Below are 24,390 nucleotides of genomic sequence, written 5' to 3'. Positions count from 1 at the left end.
TTCTCCTGTTTTCATGTCACCTTTATCATCTCTAACTCCTTTTACAGCACTCTTTCCTCCATTCCTAAGTTTCTTCAACAACCTCCAGAATATTTTGCAACATTCTTGATATTTATTTTCTATGTTCTTGCCAAAGTTCTCCCATGACTTTTGTTTAGCTAGTTTTACACAGTGTTTCGCTTTCTTACATTTGTCTCTGTATTCTCTAAGAGCAAAAGCTGACTTATTTGCCAGGAACTTTTGATATGATTTCTCTTTTTCCTTCACTGCCTATTTAACTCCCTGTGTCCACCATGGAGTCCTGATTTTTCTATCCTTGCAGACAACCTCACCACATGCCTCTCTGGCTGAATCAATCTGGGTTTTTTCAAGGCTTGCCACTGAATCTCCAAGGTTTGATTCCTGTTCTCAAACTCTTTCATTTTTTCTTCAATAATCTTTGTGTATTTTAGTCTACAGTTGACCTCTGAGAGCTGCTCAACTTTTATTCGCTTTAAAACTTTTTTACATGTTATTCTTTTCAATATGAAATTCAATTTTATCCTGCTCAAGGCTAAATAGCCGCTTCCAATTTTAAATCCTCTGTACACTCTGGTGTCCTGCACCAGGGAGAAAACATCACTATCATCAATAACATAGTCAATGAAACTTTTCTTATTCCATACCTCTTCTCTCCATGTGAATTTATGCACATTTTTATGTTGGAACATGGTGTTAGTAATAACCAGTCCATGTCCTGAGCAGAAATCCAACAGGTATTTGCCGTTATTATTAGCTTTGCTCTTTTCTCTAAATTTTCCCAAAATATTTTTGTATGTCTGACAATCATTTCCTACTCTGCTATTCAGATCCCCAACAAGGACCAACTTTTCCTTTTTCATTGTGTCAGTTGCTTTTTCTAAAGCATCAAAAAATTCCTCCACTTCTACCTTAGTAGAACCTTCTGTGGGACCATAGGCACAAATAAGTCTCATTGTCCAGTTCCCCATTCTCATATTTGGCCACATTACTCTACTTGAGACTGCGTGCCATTCAAGAAAATTAGCCCCGTATTTTGTGTTGAATACTATGGCTACTCCTTTTTTTCCTTGATTGTCATTTCCTGAATATAACATTTTGTATTTATTGCTCAGAAAGATCTCACCAGTTTTTGTCTTTTTTGTTTCAGTCACCCCTATTATGTCGATCTGGTACTTATCTAATTCCTCAGCTAGCTCCATTTCTTTGCCATTCAGGCTTCTTATGTTGATAGTACCGATCTTTAACTCTGGTGATGTTGAATTGGGGTGTGTTTTCAGATTTGTTCCAGTAGTTGACTTTTCGCTGTTCGCCCTGGTTCCCTGGCAAAAACAATGGGGGGGCCTTGTTTAACTTGGCGTCGCCCCAGCCAGCATGAAATTTGGTCATGTTGTACCATCATTTTTTATTTTGGTTTAACCAATAAGAATACAATTTGGTCGGCTAAATCCCAAATTGCCAACCCATCCTTGTTCGTTCTGTATCCAGGTAGATACCCAACAGGGTGCACCACGAGAAGGTGAGGATTGGACATTAGGTCAGAATCCCTGGTCGGTTCTTCGCATTCCTTTAAAGACTATGTCGAAATCTCCTCTCAGTTATACAGCTTTGACCCTTAAGCACCCCGTTTAAAAATTAAAAGAATGTTTCACAACTTAAAATATAGTTTTTCATCAACCAGGAAATTAATATACCTAAAATCAAAGTAACTTAAACTGTTAAGTTTATAATTTATTGGTGTTGTATATCACATATGATATTGAAAATTATTTTGTTATATATTTACATATATATTAGTTCTTCTGCCCAGTTGCACATCAATAATTGAATGCCTTATCCTCCTAATGTGAAGAAAAGTCAGGATCAAGCTAATGTTAATACAGTGCAATGAGCAGCAAAGACATTGCAGAATTAGGAATCCATACCATGAAATGTACACAGATCATTCCCACACGATTTAAAAATAAAAAAATAAAAAATCCAAGAAATATGCTATAAAATCTAGCAAGTTAACAAATATTTTCTGTCAGTAGCAAATGGGTATGCTTTATGATTAACATGCAACTAGATAAAATTTTCTGCATGTACTCTCCATAAAGAGTGTGTTCTGTGCTTGTTTAGTTTATTTGCTTAGCAGACATGAATAACTTGATCAAAAGGGATGATACACGTTTTCAAATTTCATTCAGGACATGCTTAGCCAGTCTCATGAGAAGGGTTATGACAAGATTGTGCATCTTTCAAAGCAAACAAACTGGCTGTGATTTCAATTGAATTCTTTGGAACAGTTTGTGTTAAAGAATTTTTGTTACACTGGAGTGTTTAGTGGTTGCAATTTTCCTTGTATCTCATTTTAATGAGCAGTATACATTTTATATTTTATTCCTAGCAATGCCATTCAGTTATAAATTTTATTTCATTGTTTGAATTTTTGCCTTCTGTATAGGTTCTGATTTCAAAAAGGAATTTACTACATGTAATCCAAATATAACTTTCACTTAGTTTTGCAGCACAGATGCTTGATCTATATAAAACATTCAAAGTTGAAGTGGGGAGTGTATTACTTATTTTCTTCTTCTTCCTCTAAATATATATAAATTCATTGAGAAAATTGATGGACTTCTCTATTGAACTTGAAAGGTATTATTTGTATATAAGTTATTAACTTATTTGTTCAGGAATAGGTAAAAGCAAGAGGCTTGCTAAACGTCAAGCTGCACACAAAATGTTGGAAAAGCTTAAAGCATTAAAGGCAGCAAAAGAAGAAAGCGGACATGATGAGGTAATTTATTTATTTATATTCAAAAGTTATTAATTTGTATATCAAATCCACACGTACAAAGTTGTACAACTTACACGATGTGTTATTTGAAATGATTAGGCATACTTTTATCCATTGCTTTTTTTTTTTTTTTTGGGTGGGGGAACAGTTTGCAACAGTATGGCCTACCAGCATCTATTGTTTTACAAAAAAAACTGCTTTTATTTATTTTCTACTATATGTAAGATGCCTCTGATGACAGTGTTTTTTAAAGGAAGCATGTTTATAACTCGGGAAGATCTAGATTTGTTTACTCTGAAAGATATAAGAAATTTGAATGAGACCAAGTTAATGGTTATCTTGGACACCTGGAAGTTAAGTTTTTTTCTTCCTGCATAATAGTAAAAAAAAGTAAACTACAAAAACACATTAAATCTGAATTATTCAAAACACAAGGGACTATAAATTATGAACTCTGAATTAAATGAATGCAAATTAACCAAATAATTCCATCAGTTTACCAGTTAAATTTGTGTTTGTCAGGTAGTATTTCAGTTAAAATAATTATTACATATTTTTTGCTTTGATTTTATGTATTTTGATGCCTGTGGGAATGTTTCTTGTATCATGTGCCAGACTGCCAAAGGAAAGACTGTTATAGATTTAATTCAAATTGCTGACTAGAAGTACTTTATCTGCATTTTTTTTTTTCCCCTTCAGCCGGAATTCATTATAGCATGACTCAGGTAGGTAAAGTTTTTTAACTCAGCAGAAAAATTAACCATAGAACTCATGCTATTGCCAGCAACGAAATGACAAGATGATAGTAGTGGTCTACCATACAGTCTGATGCCTCTTAAATAATCAGTAGCTGTGGGCCCAGCCATTTGGCAATTGATAAGGGTGGGAAGTGGCTGCCTACTACCTTTGAGGAATAAACAGCATTAGAGAACTTGATAGTGTAGACTACTGATGATTGTTATGCAGTTACACCACATGTTGTGTTTTGATAACTTATTATCAGAATTAAACTTTATGTAATTTATATAAATTAATATATAAATTTTGAAATGGTAATTGTAAAGATAATTTCTGTTTTCCCTTTTCATATTAGGCTGAATGGCCTGTCATGGCAAAGTAACTTGACTTCTTAGAAACTTGATACTGCTTATGTTAGGATAGCTGAGTCCTTTCTGCATTGACTGCTATAGCTATAAGTTGCATGTGTTCTTCTGGATGGTTTTCATATTCTGCAGGATGAAAACCTGAGTTTCCAGGAGAAAAAACTCTGCCATCTGAAACCAGCTAACTTGCCTTCAGTTGAAAAACCCTTGTAAAGGTTCCTCACATGCTAGATGGAATTCAAATCCGAGCCTTTCCAACAAAAGGGCATTATCTATATTTATTGAACTGTGGATGCTGTTGAAAATATAATTAAATGTTTTAAAAAAAAAAAAAAAAATTCCAGAGTAAGTAAACAGAATTCTTTTTGCTAGTTTCAACATTCTTTTCAGCATTTTTTTTCCTCTTAAACTTAAGAAAAAAAAAAAATTGTATTACCTCAGCAGAATCCGTTATGAAAGTCTTAGGGAATTTTTTTTTTCTCCTTTAAAAAATATCCAAAGGAACACACTAAGCATAGAACTCTTTGATTGGACAGTAAGTATGGTCATCTTTCTATATTAAAAACACTATTAAAAAGCATAAATTCATCCATACCATATATTTCTCCTTAGCTTTTAAAACAATTTTCTGGTGATCTTTCACTATCAAAAGAAAACATTCAGATAAATTGATCTGTTTTCCACTTCAATTTTTTTCTCCATCTCCTCTAAAATTGCATTCCATTTGAATCTCTGCACACTACATGAGATTTCACACAGCTATTCATCATGAGTTGTGCTGATACCTTGGGGCATGGACATACGTACACTTACAAAATTGTTGGACGAACAAAGTGTAAAATAAAATTTGAGGTTAGAAAAAGCAGTTTTATTTCACAGTTAATTATTAAAGCAAGAATGATAAGTTCTAATTATCAGCTGAAATTACTGTAGTTCTTGAATTTAAACTATTAACTTTATGCATTAGCTCTTCCCTCCCATTATGAAACAACACTGTTAGGATTCTTTATAACATTAACTTAAGGAACACATCTTTCTTAAATGAAACTTTAGATGTTATTAAAAGAAAGTTAAAACATAGTAACAGGAAGAAAAATTAATGCATTCAAGTATATATTACTCTTTCCAAAACATAATGTGATGTAGCTGAATGATGATCAGATTTTGTGATATACCATGTTATGCATTGAAATGAGAAGACATCACAGAATACTTGCCTAAATACGTGTTAATGGTATAATGAATTTTCTTTGTTATGGTTATGCGTTAGACTTTGGACTTTGATAACTGCAGTAGCCAGAAATTGTCAAAATCTTCAGTTGTTGAATCCTGTTCTACTGAAATTAAAGTGAAAACACTCAGTTACTTTATTATTATTATTATCACATGATGCCTCCAGGAAGTCCAAGGACTCATCATGGGAGGACACACTAATCCACTTTTGCTAAACACATCTCATCCTCTCCACTACTACTTAATTCTCCACTATGACATTACTACTACCATCAACTCCATCTATCACCCATCACCACCAACAACAGTAATAATAATTATTGTATGATGATACAACGGCTATAAGTTCCATTTACGGGGAGATACAGCACCATCTCAGTCCCCCAAAATTTTTATCCAGGCTCAGAACTGGCATAGCTGACAAATCAGGCCTATGGCTGGGTCAGTATTCCTGACTGTAATCCGTATGTGTTCATGGGACCGGTTTGCCTGCTTGCAGGATGAAAAACCCCAGATAAACTGATGGAAAAAACCCTTCTGTCTATGCCCAAGACCGGCTAACTTGGCTATGGCTGAGGAAGATCCTTAAGCTCCTCGCATCGCTGGCGGGAATTGAACCTAGGACACTCCTTCCCCAGTCATATGGTTGCAAATCGCAAAGCCACTAGGCTAACCGCTTTAATAAGAAAACTTGTTAACTTTAGGACAGAAACAGCATTTGCATGTATTCTCCTGATAGTGACTGCTCCGAGGCAACTTGGCACTGTAATTAATTCTGGTTTTCCTTTCAAGTGAAGTTTTTTTTTTACATTCTGCTGATTTAAACTGACTGAGCTATAGGATTCTCTGTAGCTCAGTTTGTATCGACAATACACTTCAGTTGGATAAGCCTAGGTTTGAAACCTTTCTAGGATGCAAAGAACCTCTATCAGGTCTTTTCAATTGAAGGTGAATTGGTCAGTCTTATACAGAGGTGGCAGGGTTTTTTCATCCTGCAAAACAGGCAAACCAGCAAGAAGAACTAATGCAATTGTCATAATACACTATGCATATAGGATAACCTGCTGTTTGAGTTATACTTGTACCATAGTGTTTAACAAATTGACATAACACAAGGAAAAGAGTGAATAATAAATAACAGCCAAATATTTCAACAGGTCATCAGACTGTATGATGTCATGCATAGAACAATGCAAGGATAACTTGCATTGTTCTATGCATGAACAATGCAAGTTATCCATTGGTTAGGTTAGGTTAGACAAATTTTTTAAACAAATGCTCAAACTTATGATGGCAACAATGGAGTAAGCATGTTTCTGACCATAATATATTGTGGTTCGTATCAATTTGATGGTATGCTTGTCCGGATCGCAGATTTTCTATTGCCGAAGTAGGATAAGTGTTCTTATCTTTATTTCTCCACTGAACGTCCAGTTTGTTCAAAGTAAAAAAAAAAAAAAAAACTGAGTCGCACAGAACTTGATAGATGTCAGGAAGAGAGAGAGAGGGGATTATTTGTCTTTAGAAGATGGAAAGCATGATGATAATTTGTTGAAAGGAATGAATATAGCCACTAGATTATATTTTTCAAGGATTCTAGAGGTTGATATGAGATGCCAGAAATGTATGGGGTAGCAATCCTTTGTATTGTTTCATCGTTGTTTGAGCTAGGCTTATAGGAATCAAAAATATATTATATAGTTGGTTCCGAGATGCCATTAAACTGTATAATGTTTGATGTTCAGAAGGTATAGTTGCTATGGGTTAGAGCATATCAGCATATAACCTTCTCTTCTGAGAAGGATTGTAAACAGATGGCTGTTGAATATTGTGTCTAGTAAAGGTAGGACTTCAATAAACAGAAGTAATTAGCTCACCTGAAGAGGAACAAGAGAGTAAGACATCTAGGAAAGCTAGCTCCTCCACGTGATGCACCTGTTTGTGGTGGAGGAGACCTCTCACTTATGGTACTGGCCCTTCTTGTTCTTATTCTTTGTCTATGCTTTTCTTCTTGATTATTTTCCCAAGTCTTTTTTACTATCCTATCCTATGTTGTCTCCAGATCATCACTGGGATCTAATTTCGTGCTGCTTTGTTAGCCATGCGGTGTGACCTATATACATCAAGAAAAAGGGATCCTGGTAATGTTGCACTACTTTTGGCCTCTACTTCAGCAAGACAGACAGTACTGGATGGCCCGGCCAAGATCAGTCAGCTTGTGGGCTTGCCTGCAAGAGTTAAGGATGTTGCAGTAAGTCTCCTTTCCCACGTTCTAGGGACAGGGCCAAAGCTTATAGCGGTGCTTGTATTGGGTCCAGAGTAGCCCTGATTATAATTGCCTTTTCTAAGCCGGAGAAGAATCCATAGTTCTCAATAATTGCTGTCCAATTGTCCAACTCTTTGCTTTTGCAATATTCTGAAAAAATGGTTAACTCTCATCTTTTATGATTTCTGGAGAGAAACAACCTTTTTTCCAGAACACATTCTGGCATCCAAAAATATCATGCTACTGCTGATCATCTTGTCTGGCTTTAGGTATCTATTAGAGATGCCTTCCTAAACAATGAGCATCTAGTATTGGTTTTCTTCAATATGGAAAAAGGATATGATGCTGCTTGGAGATTTGGAATACTGAAAGACTTAAATGAGTACACTTCGATGGCTATGCCCTATTCACCATCAAGCCATCAGAATTGCAACTGGAGCATTTTGCATGTCACCTATTCCTAGTCTGTACGTCGAAGCAAACAAACCATCTTTGTTACTTTGATACTAGCAGCTGTCTCTGCTATGTGTAACTAAAATAAAATCCCTGCCAGAGCATCACATGCATTCAACTGTCTGCCAAAATTCAAGAATTTATACAACACTCAACAGAATGTCATAAAACCTCTTGGCTTGCAGATAAAAGCTTTCCTACAAGATCTAATAATAACTGTAAACAACATAGCTCAGACGTTACCAGACTCACTGCCACCATGGCAATCATACCTGCCGGCACATAGCTTTTCCACAGGCTACTGGAAATTTCTGCCCCTGCTGTCATTTACCGACAGCTCTTCGAAGCTCATAGAACTGAATACTTTGATTTTGTGCCTGTCTCAAAATCGGTGGACTTTGTTGGATTATCTGCTGTCTCTCCAGACATTATACCTGCACAAATCCCACTAGAGTGTAACAACTTTCCAGCAAAGTTGTATGATTGCATAGATCGCATCACTACCAAAGGTGCATAATATATTCACTTGCAAAGTTCTCTTCAGGCATATAAAAAGTCTAGAGCTGCAGCAACATCTGGTGTGCTTTCTCTCTCTCTTGAATTCAATGCCTCCTCTTTTGATTATGGAAGCTACGCGTTGATGTACTCTTCTGTTCGATTCCAAGCCATGTTGGGATTAAGGGAAAGGAGACTGCAGATACTGCAGCGAGTTCAGCTCATTTCTCAAACATCCACCTGTATCATACACAAATTATCAGATGAAAACTCCTATCCCAGTAGCATCTGTCTTGAAACAGAGAGAGTAATAATAATCTCTACCAAATTAAGCCTGAAATTAAATTATGGCAGTCTAGCCTGCCCAGGATTCAAACAGAGGAAGTTGTTCTTACTTGGCTCTGCATAGATCATAGTCATCTCACCCACTCCTTCCTTTTGAGGGGTGGTGACTTGCCTATGTGGAAGTTTTGTGTCTCTGGCCTATCCATCACTCATATTTTAATCAACCGCCCTCATTTCATCAACGAGCACAATTATTATTTTTGCCGCTTTTATAATCTGTCTGAGCCCTACATATGCAGATTATATCAAACTCATCAGCTGTCATCCTGGTTTTTAAGTTTTTACAGAGTATTAATCTTTACTACCTTTACTTTTATTATATACTTAGTTTGTTTTTGTAAATAAGTTTTTTTAAAAAAAGTCTGATTTATGTGATTTTTTTAAGAATTTTAATATTTTGTATACTTCTTACATCTGTTTTATATGCACGTTCATATAAAACAGATGTAAAAATGTTCATAAACTGTTCATACACTGATTTTATGTTGTCTTATTAGTATAACAAATGTTATGCTATTTAATACTATTTAATCATAAATGAAACATAAATGTTTCATTTATGATTTTTTGTTATTATTTCAACATTTATTTATAATTTTTAGAATATTTATTACACGTATTTTTAGTGCAGTATGACCATAGCTCTCCTTGCACTGTTAAACCCCAAAACAAAGAAACTAGGAAAGCTAGTTTTTTTTTGTTGTTGTTTTGTTTTAACCATGAAATTAATTTGTGAATATAGGTGATTTATTTTTGTTAGAAAAGTAAGTTATCTTCATTGTGGGGTCAGGTGGCAGATATCATCTATGTAATTTACCAGAATGAAGGCTGAGGTTGTATGGATGAGAAAAGAATTTCTTCTAGATAAAAATTGGCAAGAGCAGGTGAGAGTGGACTCCCCCATAGCAGTACCTTCAACTTATAAATTCTGTTCTGACAAAATAACTGAGTAGATGAAAAAAGTTGAATAATTTGACTATCTGGTGGAAAGGCTTGCGAGAGCAGATGAAGGGAATCTTCCAGAGTGAATAAGGATTTATTCTTGAAGCAACCTTTTAATTGTTAGGTTGAAGGGAAAGATTTCTCACTTTATCCAGGAAATCCGAAGAATTTTTTATGACAAAAAACAGAAGTTGCCAATTTAAGACTTGAACAAATGGGCTAAAAACTTAGCTATGCAATATGTAGGAGAATTTATATAATGCACAGTGGGATGAAGAGGAATGTCTTCCTTGTGGTTATTAGGCAAACCATAGAAGCATGGACCCTAGCAAAATAAGTTTAATTTTGTCCATAGTTAATAGTATCCTCATTAAGACAGGTGACTTCATCTTATAGTTTAGTTTTTTAAATTGGCTGTTGGTGAATTCTGGTCAGCTTCCTGGTAAGTGGATCTGTTTCATAGCAAGAGAGATATTTTCCTTTTGTATTCTGCAGAGTTCATGACAGTGGCTCTCCCTTTGTCTACTTTTGTAATAATGAGATGACTGTTCGGTCTGAGAGATTGTAGAGCTTTAATTTCTGTAAACAAATGTTTGTAGGAGTAGGTTTAGTATTCAGTAGTATAGAAGAGATTTCCAAATGGAATTTTTTATCATTAGCATAGGAGATAGTGGATACATAATGTTCAGTGTTATGGAGGGAATCTAAGATGGTATTTTCTTAGGAACTATAGCCAATAAAAAATCTTGGAAATCTGGCTTAGCACACCATGGAATTGAAACAGACCACAATATTCAATATAATATATTCTAAATATTCTGAAACATGTACTTCCTTGTTGCTGTCATAAGTTTGAATGTTTGTTTAATTTACCAGCGGTGATACCAAGGTTGAAGCAATGCAGAAGTCATATTTACGAGTTGCCAAAAGGATTATTAAATTACTCTGGATTAGAGAAAGATGTTGGAAGTTTTTTCCCCACTTGGTTAGACTATAAATTATATATTTAGTTTAATCCTTTATCCAAGTTTGTTGTTTCAAGGATACTTGTGACATAAGACTGAATTTTAAAAAAAAATTATTTAGAAAAAAGTCCTCTTCGCGTCTATTTTCCCTCAACCATCTTTTTGGATAAGATATATAGATGACATCTTTACTATTTGGCCTCACTGCAAAAATGCTTTACCTTCTTTTTTAAACAGTATTAATTCCTTGCATCATTGCATAAAGTTTACTATGGAATTAGAAGAAAACAACCAGTTATCTTTTTTAGACGTTCTCCTCATCCGGTCACCTTCAAATATTCTTACAACTACAGTATACAGGAAACCAACATTCACAGGTCGTTATATTCTTAAAGAATCAGCCCATCATCCATGTCAAAAAACAGGAATTTTAAAATGCCTCATCAGAAGAGCCAAAACTAATTGTTCTACTTTTGATTATCTACAGAAAGAACTTTCTACTATCCAACAACACATGAAACTCAATGGCTTTTCTGAAAAAAGTACTCAACGTCTTCTCAATTCTTATAATCCTCCACAAAACAACAAAGTTTCAATACGTCGAGGGCCTATTCCTTATATCTCCGGTATTTCAGAACCTATCACAAGAATTTTAAAGAAATATGATTTAACAACTACGTATTCACCTATTAACAAATTGTCTTCTCATTTTCCTTCTCCTAAAGACAAACACTCAACTTTATCTCTTCCTGGAGTTTATCAAATTCCGTGTAACTGTGATCTCTCTTATTTTGGACAGACTGGATGTTCTCTTGAAAAAAGAATCCAAGAACATCAATCATCCATTCTTCACAACAAACCTGAAAAGTCTGGATTGGCTCAACACGGGATTGAAACTGACCACAGCATCTTTTGGTCCAGGACTCGCCTCTTACATAAATCCCGTTATAGGTTCGAACGTTTGTTCAAGGAAAGCGTGGAGGCCTTGCTCCATCGCCCCAACCTGAATCATAATGACTGTATATCTATATCAAAAATCTGGGAAAGTCTAATCAAGATTACTCATTAATTAATTTTTTTTTTTTTTTAATAGCAAATTCAATCATGTTTCTACTTCAAAATATTCCGTTTCATACTTAGTGATATAACATCACATGGCGTGTTCTAATTTTAACGATCTGTTGTTAGTATTCTAGCTTGTATTTTTTAAACTGTTCTTGTAATACCACAGAAGATGGTCTGCTATTTCCAGACCGAAATATTTGTTAAATAAATATCTTTCTTGTGGTTGTGTGATTATATCATTCACTTTATCCAAGTGTAAGCAAACAAAGTTTGCTCCTGAAGTATCTTCAGGACTGGGGCAACTCGTGGGAAAGGTGACACCTTTGTCACAAGTTGCCCCAGTCCTGAGGATACTTGCACAAACTTTGTTTGCTTACACTTGGATAAAGGATTAAACTAAATATATAATTTATAGTCTAACCAAGTGGGGAAAAAACTTCCAAAAGTGTTGAAGCCTTATACTCTCTAAACTTAATTGGACTGCCTCTCTATTGAAGATATGAAAAAATCTTATTCTAATCAAATATTAACTTCTTTTTTTTTTTAATATAATGTTTCCTCTGTTACCCATTCCATTGTTTGTATTCCACTTTGTATTCAAACTGCCTAATTCCATTGATGTTGACGTGTAATTTTCAGGTTGAAGTATTTGGCTATTAAATATATTATTTGCTTTTTTTCTGGGATTATCATGTTCATTTTTAATTTGATTAACTGCTATATCAGAGCATTAATTAGGTTTCCAACCATCCAAGTTACTTGGCTCTGGCAGACAATTTAGCCTAACCTGCAAAAAGAAAATGAGATGGGGATTTAATAAAAAAAAGAAAAGAATTTGAAGAGATAGGCACCAAGAAGACTCCAACTTTACTATTTGTATATAAAGTAGTAGTGAATATTTATTAGCTTCTCTTTTAATATTTTTGGCATCAAGTTGGAGCATTCTTGGTTATTTTATTCATTGTGTACTTGAATTTCAGATGTGCATCAGTGCTAACTTAAGTGCATTTTGCAACAATTAATAAGCACCTCTTAGATTTTTTTTCTCCATTGCAGTATTTCTTTGTTCCACATAAAACAGTTTCACTCTGGTTGGAGAGATTTTAATGAAATTTTGTATTTGAAATTTGATCTTTTCCAAAATTTGTTGAGCCACTTCAGTTTTAATTTAAATCCATCTTTAGCTCTAAAATTAAGCAAGTGATTTGGTAGTACATACAGAATGGCACGTTACCAGTGAATGTAAGCCTATAGTACATGCATACCATGCTTCTCTCAGTTTGCTCTGTCAGGTATTTTCCACCTACTTAAAAGTTTATATTTATAACTTTTGACTTTTTTTCTCCTATCCACGAAAGGTTGTAAAACAAGAGTATATAAATACCATGGGCAGGCTATAGGGCTAATTACTCCAGACATCCATAATATCCTTATCTTTATTTGTTATATATCGCCTTTATGATCTCAATTTCTTTTGTAGTAACTCTTTCCTTTACTTCTAAGAACATTTTTCTACTTACATAATATTTAGATACCAACTAAAATATTCCCATGACTTTATATCTGCTTTTACACACAGCTTTCCTACATTTTTTTCTCTATCTTTCTCTAATAGTATGGTGCTTGCTTCTTAGCCAGGAACTCTGCTTCTCTGACTTTCTTTGTTGAGTTATTTTTCTGGCCTTGCAGATGACTTCCCAACATGCTTTGTTGACTGAATCAGTGTTTTCTTAAGATTTTTGCTACTCAATCTCTAAAGTTTGATAGTTGTTTTCAACTTATTATGTGATATCTCCAATGACTTTTTCCCATTAATATTTATACATTTGAGTCTGCAGTTCGTTCTAAATGTTTTGTGCATATTTATCTTTTCAATATGATAATAATTTTCATCTTGCCCAAAACTAAGTGGTGATGACTTAGTATTTCAGATCCTTCATGAAATACTCTTATAACTGAACTCATGATATCACTATAAACAATAATATAATATATATGATTTTTCTGTGTTTGTTCTCTCCACACATGCACCGTGCTCCTGTTACATTAATATGTAACAGGAATGATGTTCAGTAAATACTGGTTTGGTGCAGAAATCAATTGTATTTATCATTATTGTTAGCCCTACCTTTTTCTCCAAATTTTGTGAAACATTTTTGTATTTTTCACATTTTTGTGAAACATTCTTTTCCTACTCTGGTGGTCGAGTTTCCAACAAAAATCAGCTCTTCTATTATTTTCTCTGTTAATTGTCCTTTGCAATGACTCAATCCATTTCTGGAATCACAGGTACAAATAAGTCCTGCTATTCAATTTCTTATTTTGAAATTTGCTCACATCACAGTACTTGAAATTGATTCCCAGTTAAGAAAGTTTGGCTTGTTTTAGAATATCATAGCTAATCCCCCCTTTCCCAGATCCTTAATGCTCAAATAAATGAGGAGTTGATCAGCAGCTGCTCTTACTTCCTGTAAGCACATATCCAATGTTTACAGAAAACTGGAGGCATTGTAGCAGCCAGTTATGTGGCACATTGTCCATACAAATGTTTACAGACAAGCATAATGCAGAAACAGACATGTATAAGAAAGTGCTTGGAGAGACTTGGTGCTCGAGGTCATCTGTTAAGTAGACTGTCTCTTCTAGGCACTAACTGAGCATTTTTAAAGAAGTTGGTTATACCATCCAAATGTAAGAACATGTTTTTGAGTTTGGACAGATTTTGCATCTGTATAGAGATATAAGTTAAAAAAATGAGTAGTGTCTTGAACAGAAGAGGATGCCAAATTTTTTTGAAGCTGAGGCACCTATGGATGTGATGTATTGGTGCATAGAAAAAAAATAATGTTTAATTCAGTCCAAGAAAAGAAACCTCATCTTAACTGGAGATCAGAATATTATAAAAGTGAAGTAAGATCTTTCTTATGAGAAATAAGAACTAAGTTTTGGTTACATTGAAATGCACTGAGTTATCCCTGTCCAACTGAAGAATAGCATTTCTTATGGAAGAACAAGATCTTACTGAAGATCTTGAAGCTTGAGTCACTTGATTTGTCATGGATATTTATCATTATGGAAAATCATTGTCCATAGTTTTGTTGTTAACAACAGAACTATAAAATTTAAGCTTATTGATAGAAGGTCCTTCATTTTTAGAAGGATGAGTGTAAGCAAAGTTGTACAGAACCATCAGATAATCTGGAATTAGTAGAGAATGCTGAAGTATTTCCACCATGGTGATTGGTGGACAACCAGAGAAGAGATGGGCAATCCATTTGCAAAAGATAGAATGTAAACTATACTCAAATTGGAAAGGCAATCTGCCTGCTCACTCCAGTTTCATGACATAGAAATGCCAAGTGTGACTACATTAATTAATCCAGACTTTTCTGTAGTTTATGCCCAAAGGTGAGTTTAGGTTGGCTAGGAGATTTGCTTTGGACAAGAGTAGCAGAATGTACTGTGATCATTAATTAGTTGGCAGGCCTCCAAGTAGTGAAGAAATGGTTGTTGATGACGACCTCAGTTGTTTAGGAGGATGGTGGCAAGGGCAATGCACTGATAGCTGACTTATAGTTGGACTCAATATAATGGCAAACAAGTACAACAGCTTGTACAGCTGATGGGTGTTAATTTGGGGTCAGAAGGAAGTGGTTGAGGAAGGAAGGAAGGAGATACCATCTAGACCAAGAGATATTTTGTAACCAAGCTGTTAAGGATTCTAATGTCTCCTGGAAAAAAGATCCAGGGATATCAATAACAGTTCACAGCAATCATTGAGTGCGCCATTATTGGTATAGTAAGAGGTAAGTTGGAGAAGAATGATGCTAGAAGACCCATCTTATCTTTGGGTGATGTTATGATTATACCATGTAGATGTGAGAGGTAGAAAAGCAGAAGTTGCACTCAGAAGACTATAAGGCTCCTGAAATCTTAACTACTATTTGAGCAGAAAGCAGGATTTCTATACTTATCCCCATTTCAGAGCTGATTTGTTGTTAGTGTTTGATTACAAACATTTGGAGCTGTAGTGTAGTGTAAGTAAGTTAAGTTTTAACTTAAACCACTTGAGATTGTTGAATATTTATCTTGTACTGCTTTGACACAGTCCTTGGTAAACCAATGCTTGTATTATGGTTAAGGGTTTTGAGTAGGCTGAAGCCTACCCCAATTCAAGTAAAACTAATTTCAGTTATTTGATAGGAGAGAATTGGAAGAGGGGAAATTTTTTTAACTCTCTCTCTCTCTTCCAGTTTAGAAATTATGGAGGTTATACCATTTTAGTACCAAAGAATTGGTTGGGTTGAAGGTAATACATTTGTACCATTGGTAGATGTTGAGACAATCTGGAAACCCTGACCCAAGAATCAAACATGGAACTTTCTTAAGCCATTTCAGGTGGGGTGACAGTATCATACTAGCAAAACATACATACCTGTAATAAGATTCGAATCTATGGCCTGTTTGGATAGCAGGTATACTAACCTCTCAGCTAACCAGACTGGCCTATCTGCTGAAAACAATGTGGGCAAGTTATAGTTGCAGTTACAAAGAAGCAAGCTGGTTAAGGAAAGGTCTAGAATGTTAGGAGAATGATGAAAATGATTCACTATTCTGATGCATTGATAGAACATTTTTGTTAGATCATTACCACCAGAACATGCTCCAGCATCACTTCTGGCTTGATCTGTGGAATTAGAGAATAGAAGTCAGTTTAGTATCCTCTATAGTTGGAAAGACTTGAGTTGGATCTTATCAAGGTTGAAAAGAGCCTTTTCAACTGAAGACCAGTTTACCAATCTCATAGAGAGGTGGTGGCGTTTTTTTTTCTTTTTTTTTTTTCCAAATTCATACCTTTCATTCCACAAAATAGAAATATCAGCCATAAGAAAACATCCAATTTCTAGACATAATATGCTGGTCTTGTAGTCTTCTTAGTTGCTCTGTTCATTCATTCAAATTAAACTAAAGCAGTTGTTTAAGTTATGAACCAAGAAAAGCCAAGCCAAGAAAAATTATAGACATCTCAGTGGTTATCAGAATTTGGAGAGTAATGAAGAACAAATCAGTGCAATAGTCTTGTAGAGAAATTTTTTGAAGCAAAGCTGGACACGAATGTCATCATCATCAAATTCCTGATATGTACCCTCAAGGGGTGTACAGGATATGATAGTACTACATGAAAAATTTACATCATTACTAACTTCCTATCTACAATTTTCCTCCAAATCAATCTGTTACTTGTCAAGACTCCAACATTATCAGATCTTATATTTCTATCATCTAAGGCACTTTTTACCGTATCAATCTACCTATATTATAAATTTAGTTTAATCCTTCATCCAAGTATAAGCAAATAAAGTTTGCGAACTGAAAATATCTTCAGGACTGAGGTAAGGTGGTACATCCCTTGGCAACTCGTAGCAAAGGTGGATCAAGTTCTCATCACTCCTTGTCTCAGTATCTCCCATAATGCAAAGCACATCTCCTTGCGGACATGTATACTGCTATGCATTAAGGGAAGGGCCACTACCCAGACCAGTTTCAACATTTATTGAGGTCTCGTCAGTGGGAGGCAGACCCAGAGTGGCGATATTAAGCCAGAAGCAATGGAGAGGTCATGTTTACCTATACGAGTTAACAACCGGTGTACCACCTTATTATTAAATTACTCTGGATTTAGAGAAAGATGTTGGAAGTTTATTTTGCACTTGGTTAGACTATAATAATATTATAGTCTATTATAATATTATAGACTATAATAATATTATAGTCTATTATAATCTAATAATATTATAGTACTATAATAATATTATAGTCTATTATAATATTATAGACTATAATAATATTATAGTCTATTATAGTCTATTACTGACGAGATCTCAATAAAGGTCGAAACCGGTCTGACTAGTGGCCCTTCCCTTAATGCATAGCAGTATACATGTCTGCAAGGAGATGTGTTTTGCATTATGGGAGATACTGAAACAAGGAGTGATGAGAGCTTGGTTCACCTTTACTACGAGTTGCCTCAGTCCCGAAGATACTTCAGGCGCAAACTTTATTTGCTTACACTTGGGTAAAGGATTAAACTAAATTATTATAGTCTAACCAAGTGCAAAATAAACTTCCAAAATCCACCTATATCTTGGTCTTCCTCTGGGTCTTTTCCCTGCCAACCTGGCAGAGAACACTTGTTTTGCTAATCTTTCCTCTCCCATTCTGCATAAGTGACCATACCACCTGAGATTAGCTCTGCTAAAGCATTCCTGGATGCTGACGATGTCAAGTTCTTTCCTAATATCCTTGTTTTTAATATGACATTGTCATTGATGCCATTTGTTCATGCCTCTAATCTTTCTCAGGACTCTCATATCTGTAGACTCTAGTCTTTGATCAAGTGTTTTACTTCTAACCCAGCTCTCAGATCCATAAGTTAAAATTGGTTTGAATATCATCTTGTATACAGCTAATTTAGTGTTTCGACTAATTTCTCTCTTATTCCATGAATGTCAGATGGGACAAATGCATTTTCCTTAAGCATAAGGGGAAATATTTTTGTCACAAGGAATATAGTTTGGAGAGTTGAGATGGGCAGTAGTTACTGAATCTACCAGTTCACGTTCTGTGAGAAATAACTGGTCAGATTTTTATCTATGTGATGTACATTATTTACTTTCAGAAGCAATGATAAGAACCTGGATCTTTGTAGATAGGTGCATTGATATATTTTAGTCATTCTCAACAAGGATCTGACTTTATGCAACTTAGCTAGCCTGTAGAATGGAAATGCTAAGGTAAGGAGAATTTGTAGCCCTGTTACATCATCCTAATTTGAATTGGAATAATGGATTATCCATCCCAGGTGTGCAAGAAATTCTAATCTTGAATGCAGTGAATTAAATTTTTAATGTATGAATATTTGTATAACCATGTGGAAATGGTTTTGCTTCCATACTGCTAAGCTACATGTAGGAAGACCATTAAGTTCTAGTTGCCAACTAGAGGAACTGTACTTTCTACTGAAACCTTGATTCTTTGATAGCTTGAGCTCACTCATATAATGTGATGGCTGAAGGATAGAGACTGTCTGCTGACCAGTCTTCAAAAAAAAATAGTTGGGCTTTGCAGCTCTGCCTATTTCTTCTGGGGAATAAAAGACATTAGATGAAAATTTTAGTACATTTTAAAAAAATTCAACATCATTGAAGTGGAGCCCATATCTTTGCAGATTTACTTGCCTTGAAATTCTTAGCCAATTGTCATATATTCTTACTTTGCTTCAGACTAGCTGCGCAGTTTTTTGTATGCTGATAATGGGATGTTTTTTGTGGGGGGAACAATGTCCACCCCCCATCGTACATATTTATACCTTGTCTGAACTCTGACCACAGGTTCTTTAAAAATGCAACATTCAACTTCATCACCTGAGCAAGATTTATTAGTTAATTAGTGACTAACGATGTGAATATTGCTACTCAAGATTCTTTAGAAATCTATCTCCCACCCAACACACTCATGTTTGGATACAAGCCATGGAAATTTTAGTTTAAAGAAACTTAGACATTCCCATGATGGTTGATTGGATTGGGCATAGAAGCCTACTTAGCACGTTACCATAATATGATCCATCTTTGAATGTCTGTATTTGGGTGGCTAGTTTGATCTTTATATTTCCCAGCTAATGCTAGATTATTTCAAGACTCTATGCATTGATCCATTCTCTTCCTCTTTTACAGAAATGACCTTGGATTCTAGCTAATTTTGCTGACAGTTTTTTTCAACTTATATATATATATTTTTAAAAAAATGTTTGCAAAGTTAAGAATGAACTTTTTTCATTAGTAGTTTCAGCTAATTATATAAGTCTCATACTGGATTTTGATATTCTGTGTCATCATGTTGATAGAAGAGTCCTAAATATGGAGACTGTAGTTGAAGTTTTAATTTTTAATTAGTCTTTCCTAAAGGAAAATATTTTAATTGTACATCACTCTGCAGAATCAACTGCTATTAAATACAGTCAGCTCTTACGATAGCAAACTGTTAAAATTCCAACTGCAAAAGTCCAGTAAGCACATTGCTATTATAACGAAAATTCACTATAACAAATTATTTCTGTAGTCTCTATGAGATGCTATAGTAAGAATTGAGTACATAATTATAGTAATGTTAATTTTTCATTTCATATATTTTGCTGCATTTCATTGGTAAACACCATGGTAATCAATCAGAAGTCAGTACTGACCTTTGGCACAATCACTTAATTTTCTCTTTAATGATTAAATTATGCAATAACAGCAGAATTTTGATCACATTTCAGAACCATACTCAATGCACTCAATAAAAAAAGATAAATTACAATAACGTTTTAAATTAAAGTGCATGTTATAATACGTGATATTAATTGCAGGAAGAGAGTTCCATCTACACATTTCATCCACTGAATTAGAAACATTTATGCAGATATACATAAACATCACTTACACAGTGTATATGCAAAATGCTTGTTCATGTGCATTGCCATGTGTTCTAGGCAACTATTTAAGAAAGCTACTGGTCGGTAATTGTCAATAGTGTTTAACACACTGAGAAAAACAAAGAATATTTCAGAGTTCGATAAAGGGCTTATTGTGGATGCCTGTCTGGCTGGAGCCATGATTTTGAAAACAACAGAGCTCACTGGTTTCTCAAAAGGTGGGATATCCTGAGTATTTAATCAGTGGAAAAATAACCTAGTTGCTTGTCTAAGAGGCATAGCTGTAGTCCTAAGACAGTCTGTAAGGAAAGAGATCACTGTCACCTGAGAAGGCTTGTATAGTCAAACAGAACTTCGTGTGTGCAGCATTTGATTGAAGCATTTAATGAAGACTGTTTCCGACCCATATCTCACTGAACTATGTGCAAGGGATTGAAAAGGATCATTATTGGCAGTTGCACACCTATACATTAAAATAAGTTTCTAATTCAGTGGCCAGTATATGTATAAACAATTAGCAGTCAAGGAAACAAAAATTAAACCACTTAATACAAAAATGAGAATTGCTTGGGATAAATTTCTAATAGTGGAAAAGCTTTAAACAGTCATTTTTGCTATAAACATGATAAGAAACTGAAGGATATTTATCATTTGTACATTTTAATAATGGATTTTAATTTGTGAACAAGATAAAAAGTAGTGAAAAAAGTGTAACGCCTTAAACGTGTGGACAGACTTATGTGTTCGTCGAACATGTTGTTTATTATTTTAACGGTATATATTGGAACACAGAAACTAAGTAAATAATTAATTTATTAACTTATTGCTGATATTTCGCTGGTGTTATAACCGGCATCTTCAGAGCACAAAAACACTGTTTGTCACAATACGCGAGACATAACAACATGGTGTACTTAAACAAAATTGTAGCAGCAACACAAAGACTAGAGTCCTGATTTTCGCGCCCTCTATCTGGAAAAAAAAAAAAAAAAAAAAAAAAGCTATCACATATTACTAGAGTCCTAGAAAGGTGCTAGTTTTTTCTTAATATGACTGTCTCCCAGATCTTAGGCAAGTTAATACAGCCATATTTGTTGAGATTTGGAGTGTGTTTTAGGGCTTCTGTCGCCTCTAAGAACAATCTCTCTGATTTATACGGGTTTCTGTGTAGTATTTTTGTGTTTTTCCAGTTGATCCTGTGTGCAGGGGTATCCAGAGCATGGTCTGCTAGGCCCGACTTCCCATAATGATAATTCTGGACGTATCTTTTATGTTTGCTGATGCAGATGTTCACAGTTCTTCCTGTTTGACCGTAGTAGGCTTGATTACATGAGCAGGGTACTTGGTAGACTCCTGGATGTGATAAAGGAGGAATGCTGTCCTTGGGTGAGCAGATGAGGGTGGCTAATTTGCTACATGGTCTGAATGTAGTGCGTAGTTTATGTTTATTGAGAATTCTTGAGATCTTTTCGGATGTGCCTTTAATGTAAGGGATGGTGACTGTTTTGTTGTAGTTCTCTGTGGTGGATGGTGGGAGGGGTTTCTTAAGAGTGTTTAGTATTTTATTTATTTTATGTGGATTGTAGCCGTTGGCCAAGAAGGTGTGGCGTAAGTGAGTCAGTTCAGCAGTAAGAGCCTTGTCATTGGAACAGATTGCTTTCGCTCTGTGGGTTAGCGTTTTTAATATGCCATATTGTTGAGAAGGATGATGGTGTGATTGTTTGTGTAAGTATCTACCTGTATGTGTGGGTTTTCTAAAAACTGAAAATGATAAGGAACCATCTGGAAGACGTGTGATAAGTGTATCCAGGAAGGGCAGACAGTTGTTGGCTTCCAGTTCCATAGTAAAGTGGATTTTTGGATGTTGGCTATTTAAATGTGCTAAGAATGTTTTCAATGTCTCTGGGCCATGTGGCCAAATAGCAAGCACATCGTCAACATGGCGTAGCCAAAGTGTTGGTTTGAGAGTGGCTGTATTGATTGCTTGTTTTTCCAGGTGTTCTATGTAAAAGTTGGCTGGGGGGGGAAGGGGGGAGCCCATGGCTGTCCCATCTATTTGTTTGTATATTTTCCCTTTCCATGTGAAATATCCTGCATGTATTGTGAATTTGAATAGTTCAAATATATCAGGGGGGAAGTGTGACTTCAGTAGATTGAGGGTTTCTATTAGTGGTACATTTATGAATAGTGAAGTGATGTCAAAGCTTACTATTAAATCTGAGCTTTTTAGGGTAAGGTGTTGTAAGATGCTTTTTAGGTGTGCTGAATTTTTGACAAAGGAGGGAGAATTGTTTGTGAGAGTGGCTAGTAGCTTCGCTAAATGTCTAGCCAGTTTGTATGTGGGACTATTTATACTGGCCACAATTGGGCGTAGGGGTGTGCCTTGCTTGTGAATTTTTGGTGCTCCATAGATCCTCGGTGTTTTAACATGGAAGGGTTGGAGTTTGTTAACTGTGTCTTTGGGCCAGGAAGTGACTTTTTTCAATAATTTTCGTGCCTTATTCTTTTGTGTGTTGGTGGGATTGCGATCTATAATTTTGTATGTTGACTGATCTTGTAATAGTGTGTGCATTTTTTTTTTTCATATTCAGTTGTGTCCATCACCACGGTTGCATTTCCTTTGTCTGCTTTTGTTATGGTAATCTGGCTGTTGTTGTGTAGCTCTTTTATAGCAATGAATTTACTATGGAACTGGAAGCCAACAACTGTCTGCCCTTCCTGGATACACTTATCACACGTCTTCCAGATGGTTCCTTATCATTTTCAGTTTTTAGAAAACCCACACATACAGGTAGATACTTGCACAAACAATCACACCATCATCCTTCTCAACAATATGGCATATTAAAAACGCTAACCCATAGAGCGAGAGCAATCTGTTCCACTGACAAGGCTCTTACTGCTGAAATGACTCACTTACGCCACACCTTCTTGGCCAACGGCTACAATCTACATAAAATAAACAAAATACTAAACACTCTTAAGAAACCCCTCCCACCATCCACCACAGAGAACTACAACAAAACAGTCACCATCCCTTACATTAAAGGCACATCCGAAAAGATCTCAAGAATTCTCAATAAACATAAACTACGCACTACATTCAGACCATGTAGCAAATTAGCCACCCTCATCCGCTCACCCAAGGACAGCATTCCTCCTTTATCACATCCAGGAGTCTACCAAGTACCCTGCTCATGTAATCAAGCCTACTACGGTCAAACAGGAAGAACTGTGAACATCCGCATCAGCGAACATAAAAGATACGTCCGGAATTATCATTATGGGAAGTCGGGCCTAGCAGACCATGCTCTGGATACCCCTGCACACAGGATCAACTGGAAAAACACAAAAATACTACACAGAAACCCGTATAAATCAGAGAGATTGTTCTTAGAGGCGACAGAAGCCCTAAAACACACTCCAAATCTCAACAAATATGGCTGTATTAACTTGCCTAAGATCTGGGAGACAGTCATATTAAGAAAAAACTAGCACCTTTCTAGGACTCTAGTAATATGTGATAGCTTTTTTTTTTTTTTTTTCAGATAGAGGGCACCAAAATCAGGACTCTAGTCTTTGTTTTGCTGCTACAATTTTGTTTAAGTACACCATGTTGTTATAGTCTCGCGTATTGTGACAAACAGTGTTTTTGTGCTCTGAAGATGCTGGTTATAACACCAGCGAAATATCAGCAATAAGTTAATAAATTAATTATTTACTTAGTTTCTGTGTTCCAATATATACCGTTAAAATAATAAACAAACAAAGTGTAACACCTTATTATTAAAATACTCTGTAATATGTGTAATATGGTGTTACACCTTTTCACTACTTGTATATGGGAGATAGGTGACTTCTGCATTACCTCAACCTTTGTATCTCTTCTGAGTAGTGGCTCTTCTCATAATTTATAGCATTATACACATCCAAAAAGATGTGTGCTTTGCATTATGGGTTACTAAAACAATTAATGTGAAGTCATTAGCCTCTATATACAAGTAGCCTAGTCATGAAGATACTTCATGCTCAAACTTTGTTTGCTTACACTTGGATAAAGGATTGAACAAAAATATAATTTCTTGACATCTTTAATTTAATTGATAATGAAGTAAAAAACTTTCAACAACTAGCTCTAATCCAGAGTATTTTAATAATAACATGTTGCACCTTATTGCTACTTGTATATGGAAAAATATGTGACTCGTGCATTCCTTCAATTTTGGTATATTTTCTGAGCAGTGGCC

At 35.2% G+C, this 24,390-nt stretch overlaps 1 protein-coding gene across 4 annotated transcripts in view; it reads left to right on the top strand.

The window, feature by feature from the left end:
- Positions 1-24,390, top strand: part of LOC150094556 (protein Loquacious-like) — a 200,949-nt gene that overhangs the window by 123,158 nt on the left and 53,401 nt on the right. For all 4 annotated transcript variants that reach the window (XM_090411865.1, XM_090411864.1, XM_090411863.1 and 1 more), the window contains exon 5: positions 2,697-2,800. In XM_090411865.1, coding sequence (XP_090267991.1) covers positions 2,697-2,800 — 104 coding nt within the window. The remainder of the gene's footprint in view (positions 1-2,696; positions 2,801-24,390) is intronic.

This window comes from Typopeltis vanoorti, chromosome 22, assembly GCF_054136105.1.
Source record: "Typopeltis vanoorti isolate ZY-2024b chromosome 22, IOZ_Tvanoo_1.0, whole genome shotgun sequence".
Classification (NCBI taxonomy): domain Eukaryota; kingdom Metazoa; phylum Arthropoda; class Arachnida; order Uropygi; family Thelyphonidae; genus Typopeltis; species Typopeltis vanoorti.
Note: the sequence above shows the minus strand (reverse complement) of the source record. Positions and strands in the feature narration are given on the sequence as shown.